The following is a 16,181-nucleotide window of genomic DNA, read 5'->3' as shown; positions in this document are numbered from 1 at the left end:
AATGGATTGAGCATTCAGATTAAATTTTGCCTGACTTCATAGGGACCATTCGCGTGCATCAGCATTGATACTTAGCGTGGATAAGCCCTATTGTTACTGTAGTACTACATAGTTAAGTATATGACTTGGGAGAATCCAGAACCAAGGCGAGCGTGTACCTAAGCGACACCGCCATGCTCGGTGAACTATATCTCGGTATCCGACGTTTGGCGTTGAGGATTATAAAGCGGAAATGCATCCGCGACTTGGAACTTGACATGCAGCTAGTCGGTGACTTGGACATTACTGCTGTAGAGTACATGAGCCTGACTCATGGCCATCCCATATCGGGTGAGAGCGATGATACTATTCTTAACAAAGATCCAAATATTCACTGGCGTTCTCGAACACTTACTATGCTCCCGGCCAGACAAAGCTCGGAGGTGTTTTCGTGAAGGAAGTCATATGCCGTAGAGAGGAAAAAAGATTCAAGGAACAGCTACTCGGGATGATCACCTTCTCGGGGAAAACGCAGAGCATCGTGGAACAACATATCCACATGGTCGTGTGTATGCGGGGATCACGCACACAGAGGTGTCGTCAAGAAATATATATGGTCATAAACACGCCTCGCAGTCATGCTGACTTTAATCTGGGCATGCACTGTCTTAGGTCTATGAGCACCTGACGGAACGGAAATTCACATACTCAACCTCCATAAGCTTAGTTTGGTTGCGTTAGTATCTTTGCAGCTAGCAAGACGAGAATAGCTTAGAGCTTGGCGATGTCCGCTAGAGATTGAATGGCGAGGAGTTCCGAGAAGGTCACCAGCTGTCCCAGAGGTAAGAGGTGCTGTTGCCCACGAACCCGGCGGCCATCATTGTGATTGAGAATGTGGAACGCACTGCAACCGTGTGGCTTCAATCTGTGATCTACGCGGTCCTAGTTTTCGTGAAGTGCAGTGTAGAGTCGTAGTTCTGGGCGAGGTGGACCGAATGAATATCTAGTGCACCCGCACAGCACGCAGCAGCGCCGATGCCGAAGGGGCCGCAAACAGGCAAAGGCGCGATATTCCCAAAGATATACTCTCGTCTTACCAGTACACGTGCTCTCAGCGCCTCTCGACACGAAATCGACGGCGTACGCAACGAACACCCCAATAAACATTAAGACGGACCGCGCGAAGAGACAGACACCGAAGGACCAGAAGCAACAAGCGGAGACTCAAAGAGGCGTAGCGGCGCTGAGGTGAGCCAAGGAACACGGATCGGTCGGCGACGGAGCGGACAGCATATTTTTCAGTCGGAGTGTCGCTGTTGGGCCTTTCAAGCTCACCACTCTCCTTGACCTCTCGCTAACGTCCGCCATGGCTGCAGAATCTGCTTTCGAGACACGTCAAAACCACTGGAGCGAAGACCGCTGGCATCACCGACGCCATGGCTAGCGAGCAACCGCAGTCCTCGCCTCCCCAGCAATCGCATGTAGTCTACCCGCCCCCGCCGTACGGGTATCCTCCGCCTGGCGCAGTGCCGTATCCTCCACCGCCGTTCTTTGCGGCCCCTCCGCCTCCTGGTCCTGATGGGCACCCGAACGGTCCTGCGACATACGTGATCGGACTGCCGCCGTTGCCGCCAGGTTTCATGTACATGCCCTATCCCGCACCAATGCCGCCAACCACTGGCGAACCGCAGCCGGCTCCTGCTTCGCCACCAGCACCCACCACGGGTACGAGAGCTTCATGTTGATGCACTTGCGCAGTACTCACTCGTCACCAGCAACGTATACGCCCACTCAAGGAGCTCAGACCGACCCAAATAGACCGAAGCGAAAACAAGTGAAACAAGCTGTCAGTTCATCTTGGTGCTATTCTTGCCGCTGTGTGTTGATCGTTTTCGGTAGTGCACCAATTGCGCATCGGCATGCAAACGCTGCGACGACTCACGACCCTGTCAAAGATGCGTCAAATATGGCATGCCTGAACTGTGTAAGGACGGCATCCGTAAAGAGCGCCAGAGAGGCATCAAACGCGGGCCATACAAGCGCAAGAACAAGGTTCCGCCGCCAGACGTCCCTCAACGTGCGCATTTCACCAACGCAACCACGCGTTCGTCATAGAACGCGCTGACTCTGCTTCACAGCTCTAACAGCGAACGAAAAGGGAGAGTGGCAACCTCCCCTTGCTGTCGCGCCTTCGATGCCTCCTCCAGAGGGCTATTATCCATTTCTCTACACAGGCCCCCCGTCTTGGGCGGCGCCCGCACCCGGTCAAGAGCAAGCGCAACAAACCCCCGTCCCCGTCCCTCCTGGTGGTCCACCTTTGGTGCCTGTTACAATGCCGGGAGATGCAAGCGCTAGCGCAGGTCCGAGCCATTCGCCGCCGTTACACGCTGCACCGCCGTTCTATATGCCTATGCCGATGCCCGGGATGCCGATGCCCTATCCGATGCAACCTTATCCGCCGTTCGCGCCGGGCTACCCGATGCCTCCGCATATACCTTACGCGCAGCCCATGTCACCGCCGAAGGACGGGAGCCTTTCGGGCGGTGGTTCTCCGGCAAAATCGAGTATTGGGAAGCAGAGCGATGTGAAGAACGACGGAAAAAGCGCTGATGAGGATGAGGATGCGGAAGGGGACAACGATACTGACAATGAAGAAAAGAGAGTGGAAGCGGGATTAATGGCTGCTTGAGATTTATCTACGGAGGTTGTTCTTGACCGAGTAACGTGTCGTTCATCGCTTACTACGTGGCCATTGCATGGACTTCGCTTCCGTGACGACTTAATCGTTTTGTATCATATGTTTGCTGTCGCATTGTATCGACTACGTATTAGGTTGCCACTACTACCCATATGATTCGAACGTGTCTGGTTCTCTGAAGCTTTTCAACGCCTGTATCATGTTACGTCGATGCAATCGGGTCAGGATTACTCCCGATTTCAACGGAGTGGCTGTACATGCCACGACAGCCCCAAGTCGCTGCCCCAAGGGTGTTCAAGCGCTTCATCCTTGTCCTAAACCTCGACTCGCAATTGCAATGTTCTCAGAAGAGATCAAGGCGTTCAAGAGGCTTGGATTCCGTCATGTAAATACTGCCCGCTCAGCGATTCCCAGACTCCTGAATGCTGAAGCTGCTACCGCAGGTCCTACTACAACTACTGAACTTCGCGTCGGTCCTCGCGTCTGGCTTGATGATTTGGAAAGGACTTGGGCTGTTGACGAATACTGAATCACCGATAGTCGTGGTCCTGAGGTCCGTCTCTCCAGTCATGGTATCATCACTGGTGTCGTCACCTAACCGGTCCTCAGCGGTTCCATGGAGCCAGCATTCTACCGTGGCGATCTTCTCTTCTTGACAAACCCCGCGCACGAACGATATCACACGGGCGACATAACGGTATACAAAGTACCAGGGGCGGACATACCGATCGTCCACCGGGTATTGGAGACGCATGATGTAGTTGTTAACGAGAAGGGGTACGTGTTCTGTCCAGTGTACTTCCAAATCGCCATGAGCTGACCAAGTCGAACCGTCAATCCAGTACCGTTCAAGCAAGTCCGCTGGCGAGCGAGCAACTGTTATTAACCAAGGGCGACAACAACTACATCGACGACATCGAGCTCTACCAAGGTTTGGAATGGCTGGAGCGCAAGCACATCGTTGGTAAAGTTCGAGGGTATGACTCCTTGCTCACTCGTTGGCTACGACGAACTTATGATCTGTGATGTAGGTTCATGCCATACATCGGCTATGTCACCATTGCTATGGTACGCGTTCGCTCTTCTGTTGGTCGCGGTGCTGCCATAACTAATTGTTCTGCAGAATGACTTTCCGCAGCTGAAGTACGCGTTACTTGGAGGGCTGGGATTGTTGGCGCTTGTACAGCGTGAATAATCTTGTAATCTATATGTATATATCGCTAAACATTGGCAGTTTGACCATTGTCCCCATGCTAAGTAGCATTAGCAAGCGTGTCTGTCGAAAACGTATATGCAAGTAACGGGCGCGTCAAACTCCGTGTCTTACCAATGCTAGCTCTAGGAACATAGGATTAAGGAGCTTCAAGCTTCAAGCTTTAAAGCCGTCATTGAAATATTGATCGCGGGTCGTCGATAATGCACACGTGCTCGTCAGTGAGGTGCCCATGAACGGCCATCGATTGACCCGAATCGGACTCGCGGCTGGCCTGGCGTGATCTCGACACACATCCTCCCGCGAAAACGTTTCCTCGAGAGTGGTTCGCATATGTCAGCCAGCTTATTTTCTGGTAGTTTCTTTGTCATTCTGTCAGCCCAAGGCCTCGCTATGCCTATAAGAGCCGCTGCGGTCAGATTGCGTCCCACATCTGCAATCTCCTCTTGATTCCGTGCTCCGATCTTATCTCCATTCGCACCATGCCCGGCGGCAAACAGTACCTCAACGTTGCAGCGGAGGGCCTCCCGTACTTCACGCCTGCTCAAAACCCTCCTGCCGGTACTGCGATCGACCCTCAGCCGTCTGGAAAGCCGATCCCGAAACTCTTTCAACCTCTGAAGATTAGAGGCGTCGAGTTCCAGAACCGAATTTTCGTATGCTGAGCTGTTTGACAGCCGACCTGAAGCTTTGCTGACCCTCGCCTGTAGCTTTCCCCTTTGTGCCAATACTCCGCTCAAGATGGGCATTTGACCACATGGCACACAGCTCACCGTAAGTGCTCATTGTGTGCTTCACACTCGCGGAAGATAGGCTGACGTATCGTAGTCGGTGGTATCTTCACTCGCGGACCCGGCCTTACCATCATCGAGGCCACCGGTGTCGTTCCTGAGGGACGCATCACCCCCGAAGACTCCGGTCTGTGGAAGGACTCACAAATAGAGCCGTTGAAGCAGCTCGTCGACTTCGCGCACTCGCAGAGCCAGAAGATTGGTATTCAGCTCGCTCATGCTGGTAGGAAGGCCAGCTGCGTTGCGCCATGGATCCACTTTGGCATGGTCGCGAACGAGGAGTGCAATGGATGGCCGGACAATGTCTGGGCCCCGTCCCCCATTCCCTTCGATCCGAACTACCCTCAGCCGAAGGAGTTGACCAAGGAGGGTATCAAGCGCGTTATCCAGGCATTTGCTGATGCCGCCAAGCGCGCCATTAAGGTTTGTTCCCGACCTTCCAAGCTCGCATTACCACCGTACTCACTACGTCTCTAGGCCGGCATCGATGTGATCGAAATCCACAACGCTCACGGTTACCTCTTGAGCGAGTTCCTTTCGCCGCAGACCAACAAGCGCACCGACGAATACGGCGGCTCTTTTGAGAACCGCATCCGTCTGACGCTCGAGGTCGTCGACGCCGTTCGTGCCGCGATTCCCGACACCACGCCGCTCTTCCTCCGCATCTCCGCTACCGAGTGGCTCGAGGAGCTAGCGCCCAACGAGCCTCAGTGGCGCTCGGAGGACACCGTCCGCCTCGCCAAGATCCTCGTGGAACATGGCGTGGACTTCCTCGACGTGTCGTCTGGCGGCATTACCGCTCGCCAGAAGATCAAGGCAACGCCCGGCGCCTACCAGGCGTTCCTTGCCGCAGACGTCAAGCGCGAGCTCGGCGACAAGCTTTTCGTCGGTGCCGTTGGTGGCATCGACAACGGTCACATCGCGCAAAGCGTGCTCGATCACGGCGACGCCGATGCGATCCTGGTTGGCAGGCACTTCCAGAAGAACCCCGGCGCCGTGTGGCAGTTCGCGGAGGACCTTGGCGTCGACGTCCAGTCCGCGCACCAGATTGAGTGGGGATTCCGCGGTCGGGGTGGAAAGGGTGCCAAGGAGGCTACTCACGACGCAGGCACCAAGGCGAAAGTCTAAATTATAGCTCGCATATAGATGCCTCGCTCTATCAGGATGTAGCGAATCGATCTGTATAAAATAATCATAGAGCCGCAAACGTGCAGACCGAGATGTGGAATCTGGACTTTCACTGAAGATCGCTTTTGTCCGCTGCTCTTCACGCCTTCAAAAACGGTACACGGACCGCCCAGCGTGGGAGACTACGACCCTGGACCGGTTTGGCTGCGAAGTCGACGATGTCTTTGAACTCGAGCTCGGTCTGGTATCCGTTCACGATGATCGGCCATCGCAACCTCCCACAATTGCGATACAGCAGATGGAACTACATAAGTGAAGCTCAGCGCTTTCGGTAAACATGCTCATTGCATGTCGTGAACGAGTGCGCATCCGACTGCAACCGATTGGCCGGCCGCCTGGAAAACGAAAGCTTGGGCACTTCTCCACGCATCATGCAACGACAGTGAAGCGTTGCTCAAATTGACTTCCCAACGTGGGTAAAGCTTCAACATTACGCGCGGGCGGATGCAAGCCCCCCTGCGGGAATCAGACGGCGTTCTCAGGGTTCTAGAGCTGTTCCGCCGATGATGGCGCCACCAAACATTATTACTTATTGTCGAAGCAAAATGTGTCTGGCAATTCTCGTCGTCCATGACCCACCTTCCCTATGGACTCCTCCAATGGTCAATGCGTAGTCTCTGCTGATAAATACTGGGCATCGGTCATACCCCCAGGAGGACATGCTGGTCCATCATGATTCACAGGTATAATTGAAGCTGAACTTCGTCAATTCACGTGTCACGTTTATATTACATAATTACTTATATTTATACGTGGCCAAACCAGCCACTGTCTCTCATCACACCGCGACGACCGAAAGCCGCGATACTCGTCCCGCACAGATGCTCAAACATCTAGGCTTGCGAGTGGGCTAAGGTCTGAGTATGCTGCTCCTGGGGTCCATCCTATACATCGACTCTAGCCGGGTCCGCCATAACAGGCCACGCAACGCACCAGGAAATCAGCCGACCGAGTGTCGTGTTCCCGACGACGTGCCCGCAGTGGCTCAGTGATGTTTATCATCGCGTCCACTTAGGCATTGAGGGATGCTCGTTGCTGGCATCGGGAGAACGTTGCGGGGCTCGGGCTCATAGCTACAGATGCATCCATGGTTCCGATCGTGCAAACGTTGTCCTGGAGGTGCAGGCCCCGCAGGGAAGCCCTTTAGATTCATCGTGACCCTTCATCGCAAGGTGCAGGGACATGCAGATGAAGGAAACCGCAGCGGATGCATGGCGATGAGCCCTTCAGTGCACTTCGCGGCGCGTGGATAACCTCCGCGTAACTCGATTCAGACTATTCTTGGTCGTCGTGGACAATTTTTTCTACGCCTGCGCTTCTCGATAGCGTCTTGCTGATACTTACCCATGCATGTCATTGTTATTATGCTCATGATGATGACACCCATTGCCCTCCTCCATGGGTTTTGTCCTCTCGAAGTTGCCCTTTATGATCTGGTCGAAGGGGCAGGGGTTGTGACACATTATCCCCATACAGTACTCGCGACGTCCTCCCAGATTACAATCGGGTTGTTGACACTGTTCAGGGCCTCACGTTAGCATGCATCTCTACAGGCTCGAGCGACGACCTACGTTTCGGCTCTCAAAGGCAAGTTGAAGTCCGCTGGATGATTCTGCCACTCCTCCGGCTGCTGCGTGTTCTGCACGCCGAATGCCAATCTCCAAGTGATACCTTGTACGCTGTTGGTCAAGCTACAACGCATGGCCCTGTCAGACTTCGCCGAATCAACATTCTTGCAACGAAGCGAGACGCACAAGTCAGGAGGCGCGAGGCTGTGGTTCTTGAGGCCGGTGGTTTTCACTTCGGTGTCGATGGTGGAGAAGTCCGTGCTCTGGCCGCCGACGGTGCCGCAGTACTGCTGGGGGATGGACTGCTTACCGCCGTAGACGACTGTTTTGGCACCCTCCTCTTTGGCCATCGTTATGGAGAAGAGCGAGCACGAGGAGGCGCAACGACCGTTAGAGACGATGGCGACGTTGGACGCGGAAAAGAGTGCCTCATCAGGCGGGTCCTGGGAGAAGGGCTGGCATTCTTGCCCAAGGCTAGGGACAACATCTCGATAAGTCCCGCTACAAGACACAAGCGGTACGAAGGATTGCCTACCGCTGGCTGAAGGCATCTTGCCTGCCGTTGATAACGGTCTTCACCGGGGGCTGAAGCCAGTCTGTGCCGGCAGGAATGGGGGTGTTGTTCGCGAATGTCCATTTGATCGGGTTGTACAGCAACTGGCCCTCTGGATCCTTATCGTTCTCCACGATCTTCTGAACGATCAACTGTGCGAGTGGACCGTCCCGGGTCTTGGTGTCCAGGCCAGCTTGAGGAACAGTAGTGGACTTTGGGCCGGAAATCTGGTCGTGGACATCGTAAGTTTCAGTGAATATACAGAGGGAGGGATTGACTGGACGTACGATCCGGTGCAGCCAGTGTGCAATGCAGATGAAGCCTCCACCGTTGTTGCTCACGTCGACGATCAGCCTTGTCGCGCCCTGGCTTTTCAATCCTTGGAGTCCCACTAACAGCGCATTCTGCAGCGTCACGAGGCTGCTCGCGGAGAAACTGCCCAGCGCGAGCACGCCAGTCTTCTCGGTGTCGTTCAGCAAGAAGAACTGCGCAACGCCGCTCGACCCGTTGAGCGGGTTGGAGGGCGTCAGTCCGGGTGGGAGCGCAACGTCTAGCAGGGGCGTAGAGTCAAGGATGACGGACACGGGCTGGTTCCTCCTGTCCGCAGCCGAGGTAATGGCGGGCTGTTGCTGGAACTTGCCGACGGGCTTCACGGCGCTGTCGTCGTCGCCGATGGATCGCTTCGCGCTCTTGTCGTTGAGATCCTCGCCGTTCGTGCCGTCCACAGCGCGGCAATTGTTAGCTCGGAAGCTCGCGGAGTCGGTGAAGTTGACCGTGGCGGTATTGATCCGGCTCCTGTACGGAAGGGTCACGGTCACGATCCGGCTCGAGTTGGTCAGCTGAAGCGTTAGTGTGGCCGAATCGGTCAGGGGGAGGGACTGCTGGGCGAACTGGCCCAAGATGTACGTCCAGCCGGTGGAGGCCGCGTTGTAGGAGGAGAAGAAGCCGTTTTGACGCGTGCCAAAGCCCTGGAACGAGCCAGCGATGGCTGCGTTGGAGTCTACTGCGATCCAGGGATCAAGCCCATTGATGGCGAGAACCTTGGCACCGGATAACTGCATAAGTAGAACAAATGTGCATCAGCTTGTACGTGCAACCTCGCACAACAACCGAGACTTACAGATGCAAGCTTGCCCTTCAGCGAACAAGGGAGCGCGTCTTGCCACACCTGGATCTCGTCGGCGAACTCCACGGAAGCAACAGTGAATGCTTCTGGAGCAATGTGAATGGACTGAAGGCCGTTGGAGTCCGTGAGGACGCTAAGCGGGGTAGGCAGGTACGTCACAAAGGTGGCTGAGGAGCACACAAGTCAAGCAGGATCCGCGGAGAAGGATGTCGAACGAGCTCACAGTCGTAGCAATCATTGATGTAGACGCAATGACCGTCCATGAGCCGCTTAAGCGTCCTACTGAGGTCGATATGCAAGTCGAAATCGGAGTTGTAGGACTGCTTGGAGATACGGGACAGGTCACCCAACACATCTTCATGGACATCCAGGCTGAAGGGCAAGGGGGCAAGGAACTCGTAGTTCACGGAGGTGTGGAAGGCCAGAGTTTTCGTAACCACCTCGATGATCTGGGCATCACGTAGCCGCAATCAGTTACACATCGTCATGCAGTAGAGAATTCTTGGCAAGCGATACCGAGCACTCACGTTCGCCTTCTCGGTCTGGTTCACGGGGAAAGACACGTAGCAAGCCCGGACGTCCGCTGGTGCTGCCCACTTGACACCAGCAATCTTCGTGCAGGGATCGCTCGCGCGCACGTCGATTTCAACGATATTGGACAAGTCGACCGCAGACGCGATGGCCGTCGACGCGAGACCAGCGAGAACGGGGAGCACAGCAAGCTTTGACCAGACCGCCATGTCGGGAGGATCTCTCGATTCGGACAAACGAAGGAGGGACCTTGGCTGTCCGTCGGGGCGGTTATCGCATCTTTATACACTTGCAGTCGTCGTTCGCGCCAGAGGTTCGCGCCCCGGGTTCTGATGTCGGTTCTCTGGGTTACTTTTCTCGGTGGAGCCGAAGCGCGCGAATGGTCGTCGGGACTGGCTGAATTCGACCGGGAGCATAAGGAGCACATGGTGGACAGGGAAACATAGATGCGTTCACGGAAGTGAAGCCATACGCGTATCGGCGACCGCGATGATGGTTTAAGGAGCAAAGCTTGGCGTTGGCTTCGCCATCTCTTCCTCCGAATTCTCACCAACTCGCAACAGCTTTCAGGCTCATCATCCTTCTTAGATCCTGCTTGCAAGATTCACGACGGCCGATTGGCAGATTCTGTCACATATGAGGGCTTGCGGCTCCGAAGAGAGGCTTGCACGCATACTTGAACTTCCAACGATGGGTGTCTCTAACGTTGACGCCCTGTTCGTCTTTATCTACCCGACCTCACCTCGCCGGATAATTTCACTCCAGGACACGGATTATTATAGCCTCTACTTATCGGTCCTGTCCTCGTGATCCCTGCAGCAGCAGCTGCGCTCAGGCAACAACTCCATGCAGGGGCACTCATTCCCTCGCTCACGCGTCTTCCTCTTCCATGAACCAACGAAATGGCTCCGTTCTAGACCCACAAACCCGAGTCTCTCGCTGGTTACACGCCGCTAGGAGCTGTAAGTAGGTGCTCGTGAATATGCGCTTGCCGGCCTTTTCCCCAAACCTGATGGCGGCCACGATTGTCATGCACGACCTGCGTCGTTGGTTTGAATCCTTTCCTGGCAAAGTATCGGTCCTATACGACATCTGGTTGGCGGGAATGTCTCATATGGGATGCCGACCATCGCGTCCGCGGCGACATCATTATGTATGCATAACCGACATAATCCTGTTTTCAAATCCATCGTTTCGCACCTCGGGCTACCGCCGATCGGTAGGCCGTATATCATCCAGGGCTACACCATCGCATACGGTCGGAATCCGATATATTGTCTGGCAGACACACGCAGTCGACTTGAACTCTTTCTACATATGAATGCACCTCCCATTACTTCGTAGATACCCCACTACGTCGTTGGTTTTCCGCAATCAATCCGATCACCGGTGGACCGAGGACTTCCAACGACGGATTCTATGCAGTTTGTCGTTGTCGTTCACGACGGGATACTGTTGGCCCTGCTGCCTTCTAGATGGAAGAATAGCGTCCCTCTGATTCTTCGGCAGAAGTCTGGAACGCGGAACGGAGGCGAGCACGACGTAGACACGGGACTAGCTACTACCCTTCTCATAGCATCTTTGGCTGGAAGCTTAAATCAACCTGCGCAAGAACGAGGCTCCATCGATTATATTCTGTCGTCCATCCCTGCGACAGCCCCAGCCATCAGAGGCGCACATCGAACGTCTAGGGATGAACGTTACCGCAAAGTCCGCTGTCGGCGTGGACGACAGGGAGAAGCAAGCCACCCAACTTGACGAGGATAGCAACGCACCCGGCTTAGACAATATCTTTGCGCGTCATGGGCGCGTCGATCTTGTCCCTGTTCCCTCCGATGCTCTCGAGGATCCTCCAACTGGCCCTCGTAAGCCTGAATTGATGCACGCAGCCGATTAAGATGGCTCATTCAGCTGTGCTGGGCAGTTGGCCAAACATGCCGTTTTGTTCCTAGTGTCTTTCCATGCTTTCTTGGCGATCTTCTCCGCCGCCATCATCATCCCAGCGTACGCGACAGTTGCTCAAGGTATGGTCAGCAATCCCACCCTTGCGAAACGTTCCATTCATCATCGCGCTTGATAGATTTCCACGTATCCCTCACCAAGGCTTCGTATCTCTCCGGCGTACAGATTCTCTTCCTCGGCATCTCTCCGCTATTCTGGGCTCTCCTTTCCGCGCGCTACGGTCGCCGGCCATTGTATCTGTTCAGCACCATCACCGCGGCGGCCACCTCCTTTGCAGGCGGATTCTGTCAGTTATGGATCACTGATGACGACACGGGTGTTCCAGGCGATATGCATAAGCCCTCCGATGGCCATCGGTGCAGCGACGGTGCGGGAGATGTTCTTCCAGCACGAGTTGGGCCAGAAGATGGGAGTTTGGACGCTTCTCGTCACGATCGGGCCCCCGATTGGACCTCTCAGTACGTTCTGGTTACTCGCATCGCGTTTGATGACAGGTGTTGATGATGTATCACTCTAGTTGGCGGCTTCATTGTCCAAAATAAGGGTACCCACTGGCTCTTCTTCCTCCTCGCCATTCTCAATCTCGCCCTCTTCTTCGGTTACATCTTATTCGGCTTCGAAACACTATATATGCGGGTACCCCGGTCATTAAGCTCCGATGAAGACCAAGAACGGGTCGCTTCAGCACTTCATGACCACGGGCAGTCAAACTCCAGGTGGTATTCCAAATATGCTACCTTCCATCGCATTGATTCTCGCCCCGTTCGGCCTTTCGAGTTCGTCTACCCCCTGCTCATGGCTCGCAGACCCGTCGTCCTCCTGCCCACCATCGCGTACACAATCGTCTTTGCCTACGCCGGCGTCTTCATCACCGTGCTCGTCCCGCAGTTCTTCCAGCTGAAGTTCAACCTCAACGCCTCGCAAGTCGGGCTGCAGTTCATCTCGCTCATCGTCGGCGCCGTCCTCGGGGAGCAGCTCGCCGGATGGGGGAGCGACCGGCTGGTTCGCTGGCGGGCGGAAAGAGCCCGTAACCGAGGGAATGGGGATCGGGAGCCCGAGATGCGGCTGCTCGCGAGCTACCCCGGATTCGTGCTGGCAACGGCGGGCCTCGCCGTTTGGGGCGTGCAGTTGCAGAACGCGCCGCCCGGGAAGTGGAACGTGACGCCCGACGTGGGCGGCGGAATTGCGTACTTCGGGCTGCAGCTCGTGACGACGCCGCTGTATGCGTATTGCCTCGAGTCTTATCAAGCGGATGCTGCAGCTATCTCGTCCTTTATGCTCGTCGTTCGCCAGGCACGTCTTCCTGTTCATGTTCTCACGGAGACCCGTTGACGTATCGTTTGCGTGCAGGCGTTTGGCTTCACGGTGCCGTTCTGCGCTGCAGACGGCGCGATCGCTTTGGGAGACGCCAAATTCACGGGCTTGCTCGCGGCATTGACCGGCGCGAGTATCATTCCGATCCTTGCGTCCGAGATCTGGGGCAGGAGATGGAGAGATCGTGCTGACTAATTCATCGGTGTTGTAAGATCGCAGAACAATAGCTGCAGGGCGCGATCTTGAGCAAGTCGCGGGTCGCATACTCGCTAGCCGCTAATCGGTTTATCTTACTGATGGAATAACGCGCCCAGTTCCACATCTTCCGCATCTTCATTTCTGCTATCGTCACTCGAATTCTCCTCATAATCTGATCCCGCGCCATGGCATTCATCCGCGAGGGGCTGCTGGCCATGCCATCTCTGTACTTTGAGACGGAGCAAACGTTCTATTGAATCGAGTGTTTGGCATGCGCCAAGTGCATTGCGGAATTTCGTATACCAGGTTCGGCGAGCACTGGATCATTATGAGCTATATCACATTGAGCAGCATGTTGGAGGAGACATACCACTGAAATTCGACGAAATGTCTGACATGCATCTGGGCAATCTGGATTGTGACGGTGTCTGGATGTTCTCGACATATGGCAAGATACTCCAACGATATTCGTACTGGGTCTGGGACGACGTTTGCGAACAAACTAGCAACGTAGTTGTCATCAGTGCAGAGGACGCCGATAACGAGGTGGAATATACCATGGATTCCCTAACAATGTCTCCCCGACCATCAGGCCGTCCGCGCCGGTCTCCGCCTTGTTCCTGCCCATGTCCTCGAATGTCCGGACGTTCCCGTTGCTGATCACCGGCACACGAGGGTCGACGGCTTCCCTCACTGCCTTCACCCACGAGAGGTCTGCTGCGCCATGTCGGCGGCGCCGAGCCGACACAGTACGCGCGTGCAGTGTGATCCAGGAGGCACCCGATGTTGCCAAACGTTCCGCTAACACTGGGGTCAACGATGGATCGGGGGTAAGACGGATCTTGGCCGAGACCGGAACAGAGAGGGAAGCCGACATAGAGGATACTGCACATGTATGTGGTCAATCATGAGTATTGTACTGCCGGCGAGACACCTACTCAGGTTCTGGACCAGGGGCCAATCGCGTTGTCCGAGGAGGTATCCCCCATAATGGCCCTCCTGAGCATGCTCTTGTGGACATCCAAAATTCAAATCTGCACATCTTCGTACAATCTGAGCACATGCAACGAGATGTCACTAATTTCACTGCATAGACGCACCTATCCCATCACACCGGTGAACGAGTTTCCTGGCGCCCCTGATAAGAGTATCCGGGTTGTTTCCACAGAGTTGTACAACGACGGGTCTATCATTTTCATCTCCTAGTTCGCGCAGATGAAAATCGAGGTAGTCCCGGTCTTCGAGCAGCCGTTGGGGCGAAAGCATCTGAGTGTACACGAGCGTAGCACCGTATCGACGGACCAGTATACGAAAAGGTAGATCCGACTGATTGACCATAGGAGCTGCGATGTATTCTAGCGTAGCGCGATCCAAGGACATCTCCAGCTGACCGCACTGATATGGAGGGGAAAAGCAAGGTCGGACGCGCACGTTTTCCAGAGGCACGTGGTTGGCTCAGATATTAGCGCGACGCGTCTGAGGCGTGTCGCGATAATACCAGCTCATCCACTCTGTGCTGTTCTCCGTGACTTCTGAACATGGCGATGTCCAGCGACTCAGATGTCTCCCCTGAGGTCATGAGAACATACTATCGGCGTCTCTACCCCTTCGACGCGCTCTTCCGATGGCTCAACCATGCTCACAACCCTACCAAATCGTTCACGCACCGCGAGTTCGCGTTCACGCTCCAGGGCGACGTGTACATGCGCTACCAGTCTTTCCAAACCGCAGAAGATCTAAAGAAGCAAGCGTGCTCGTTGAATCCAACGCGTTTTGAGATTGGGCCTGTATACAGTGCAAAGGTGCGTCTGCTTGTGCAGTAGCACAGTAGCGATGCGGCTGACAAGGACGTTCGGGATCGTCCTCTAGCCTAAAGACAGGAAAACGGCTCAGGCGACGGGAAAGTTTGCTCCAGAACGACGCGAGCTCGTGTTCGATATCGATATGACCGACTACGACTCGATCCGTACCTGCTGTTCCGGCGCCGCCATCTGCGCACGGTGTTGGAAGTTTATCGCCGCCGCCGTACGCGTTCTCGACGAAGCTATCCGTGATCAATTTGGTTACGAGCACCTGCTGTGGGTGTATTCCGGACGACGTGGCATCCACTTGTGGGTGAGCGACAAGGAGGCGATCGAGCTGACAGACGACCAACGGAAGGCGGTTGTGAACTGGCTGACGGTGATCACTGGAAGCAGTCAGCAGCACAAGAAGGTTAATGTGAGGCTAGGGAGCAAGCCATTGCCGCCGTCATTACAGTCCGTTCATGTGTCTATCTGAATCTCACCTTTCGCTTACAATCTGTCAGACAAGCGCTGCCTACGCTGGCTGAAACGTTCTCCGAGCTCATTCTCGAGGACCAGGACTGCTTTGGTAGCACGCAGGGATGGGAAGCATTGTTGATGCTCGTCCCGGACAAGTCGGTCGTCGAAAAGCTGCAGGAGCAATGGACTCGAAACCCGGATCGCTCGTCAGGAGATAAATGGTCTGATTTCAAGAAGGCAATCAATGGGACCAAAGGGACGCCTCGTTATGTAGGACGACTACCCCTGTGATGTCCCTGATATACTGATCATTATCTTAGAATACGCTGAAGGCGGCAATGGAGGACATTATCATCGAGTACACCTATCCTCGGCTCGACGCAGAGGTCTCAAAGCACCGTAACCACTTGCTTAAAGCCCCGTTCTGCATACATCCTAAGACAGGACGCGTTTGCGTGCCCGTCGACCCGGAAAAAATTGATGAGTTCGAACCGGAGAAGGTGCCGACGGTCGTGCAGCTACTGCGCGAGCTTGACGAAGGCATGGCTACGGATGCGGATGGAGAAACCGGGCATGACTGGAACCGGACTTCGTTGAAACGTTACGTGGAAATGATGGATGATCATGCTAAGGCGCTCATGAATGAAGTGCGAAAGGCAAAGCGGGAAGCAGGTGAGCCATATGATATCACTTGCAGGATCGTTATCACCACTGACATGTTCTCAGGGGATATAACTTGGTGATCAGCGCAGTCTTAACGATTGTAGCTCATCTGTATTTATATATCCTCTTCTTT

At 54.8% G+C, this 16,181-nt stretch overlaps 7 protein-coding genes across 7 annotated transcripts; 5 read left to right on the top strand and 2 right to left on the bottom strand.

The window, feature by feature from the left end:
* Nucleotides 1-1,151: 1,151 nt before the first annotated feature.
* PUNSTDRAFT_143952 (uncharacterized protein) lies at nt 1,152-2,668 on the top strand (the record flags this gene model as incomplete). The annotated part of the gene is made up of 5 exons (XM_007384212.1): nt 1,152-1,294; nt 1,356-1,704; nt 1,755-1,825; nt 1,879-2,056; nt 2,118-2,668. The coding sequence occupies exons 2-5, from the start codon at nt 1,416-1,418 to the stop codon at nt 2,666-2,668; spliced, it is 1,089 nt and encodes a 362-aa protein (XP_007384274.1). The 5' UTR covers nt 1,152-1,294; nt 1,356-1,415.
* A 346-nt stretch (nt 2,669-3,014) lies between these two features.
* Nucleotides 3,015-3,922, top strand: PUNSTDRAFT_87699 (uncharacterized protein; the record flags this gene model as incomplete). The annotated part of the gene is made up of 6 exons (XM_007384211.1): nt 3,015-3,062; nt 3,121-3,230; nt 3,287-3,454; nt 3,520-3,654; nt 3,709-3,745; nt 3,801-3,922. The coding sequence occupies 6 exons, from the start codon at nt 3,015-3,017 to the stop codon at nt 3,870-3,872; spliced, it is 570 nt and encodes a 189-aa protein (XP_007384273.1). The 3' UTR covers nt 3,873-3,922.
* A 401-nt stretch (nt 3,923-4,323) lies between these two features.
* Nucleotides 4,324-6,200, top strand: PUNSTDRAFT_87695 (FMN-linked oxidoreductase). The gene is made up of 4 exons (XM_007384210.1): nt 4,324-4,546; nt 4,601-4,664; nt 4,719-5,104; nt 5,159-6,200. Exons 1-4 carry the CDS (start codon nt 4,373-4,375, stop codon nt 5,807-5,809), a joined length of 1,275 nt encoding a protein of 424 aa, XP_007384272.1. The 5' UTR covers nt 4,324-4,372; the 3' UTR covers nt 5,810-6,200.
* Nucleotides 6,201-6,655: 455 nt separating this feature from the next.
* Nucleotides 6,656-9,879, bottom strand: PUNSTDRAFT_87690 (uncharacterized protein). Its single transcript, XM_007384209.1, has 7 exons — nt 9,644-9,879; nt 9,340-9,565; nt 9,111-9,283; nt 8,278-9,045; nt 7,973-8,217; nt 7,441-7,911; nt 6,656-7,386 (listed from the first exon to the last, which is right to left on the bottom strand). Exons 1-7 carry the CDS (start codon nt 9,854-9,856, stop codon nt 7,332-7,334), a joined length of 2,151 nt encoding a protein of 716 aa, XP_007384271.1. The 5' UTR covers nt 9,857-9,879; the 3' UTR covers nt 6,656-7,331.
* Nucleotides 9,880-10,929: 1,050 nt separating this feature from the next.
* Nucleotides 10,930-13,118, top strand: PUNSTDRAFT_126406 (MFS general substrate transporter; the record flags this gene model as incomplete). The annotated part of the gene is made up of 6 exons (XM_007384208.1): nt 10,930-11,512; nt 11,600-11,671; nt 11,855-11,895; nt 11,935-12,067; nt 12,127-12,893; nt 12,960-13,118. Exons 1-6 carry the CDS (start codon nt 11,341-11,343, stop codon nt 13,116-13,118), a joined length of 1,344 nt encoding a protein of 447 aa, XP_007384270.1. The 5' UTR covers nt 10,930-11,340.
* Nucleotides 13,119-13,454: 336 nt separating this feature from the next.
* Nucleotides 13,455-14,501, bottom strand: PUNSTDRAFT_68815 (FMN-linked oxidoreductase; the record flags this gene model as incomplete). The annotated part of the gene is made up of 4 exons (XM_007384207.1): nt 13,455-13,623; nt 13,679-14,006; nt 14,060-14,155; nt 14,222-14,501. The coding sequence occupies 4 exons, from the start codon at nt 14,499-14,501 to the stop codon at nt 13,455-13,457; spliced, it is 873 nt and encodes a 290-aa protein (XP_007384269.1).
* A 158-nt stretch (nt 14,502-14,659) lies between these two features.
* On the top strand, nt 14,660-16,128 carry PUNSTDRAFT_44849 (prim-pol domain-containing protein; the record flags this gene model as incomplete). The annotated part of the gene is made up of 5 exons (XM_007384206.1): nt 14,660-14,923; nt 14,991-15,379; nt 15,430-15,655; nt 15,706-16,057; nt 16,112-16,128. The coding sequence occupies 5 exons, from the start codon at nt 14,660-14,662 to the stop codon at nt 16,126-16,128; spliced, it is 1,248 nt and encodes a 415-aa protein (XP_007384268.1).
* Nucleotides 16,129-16,181: the final 53 nt, after the last annotated feature.

Source organism: Punctularia strigosozonata (genome assembly GCF_000264995.1).
Source record: "Punctularia strigosozonata HHB-11173 SS5 unplaced genomic scaffold PUNSTscaffold_7, whole genome shotgun sequence".
NCBI lineage: Eukaryota > Fungi > Basidiomycota > Agaricomycetes > Corticiales > Punctulariaceae > Punctularia > Punctularia strigosozonata.
Note: the sequence above shows the minus strand (reverse complement) of the source record. Positions and strands in the feature narration are given on the sequence as shown.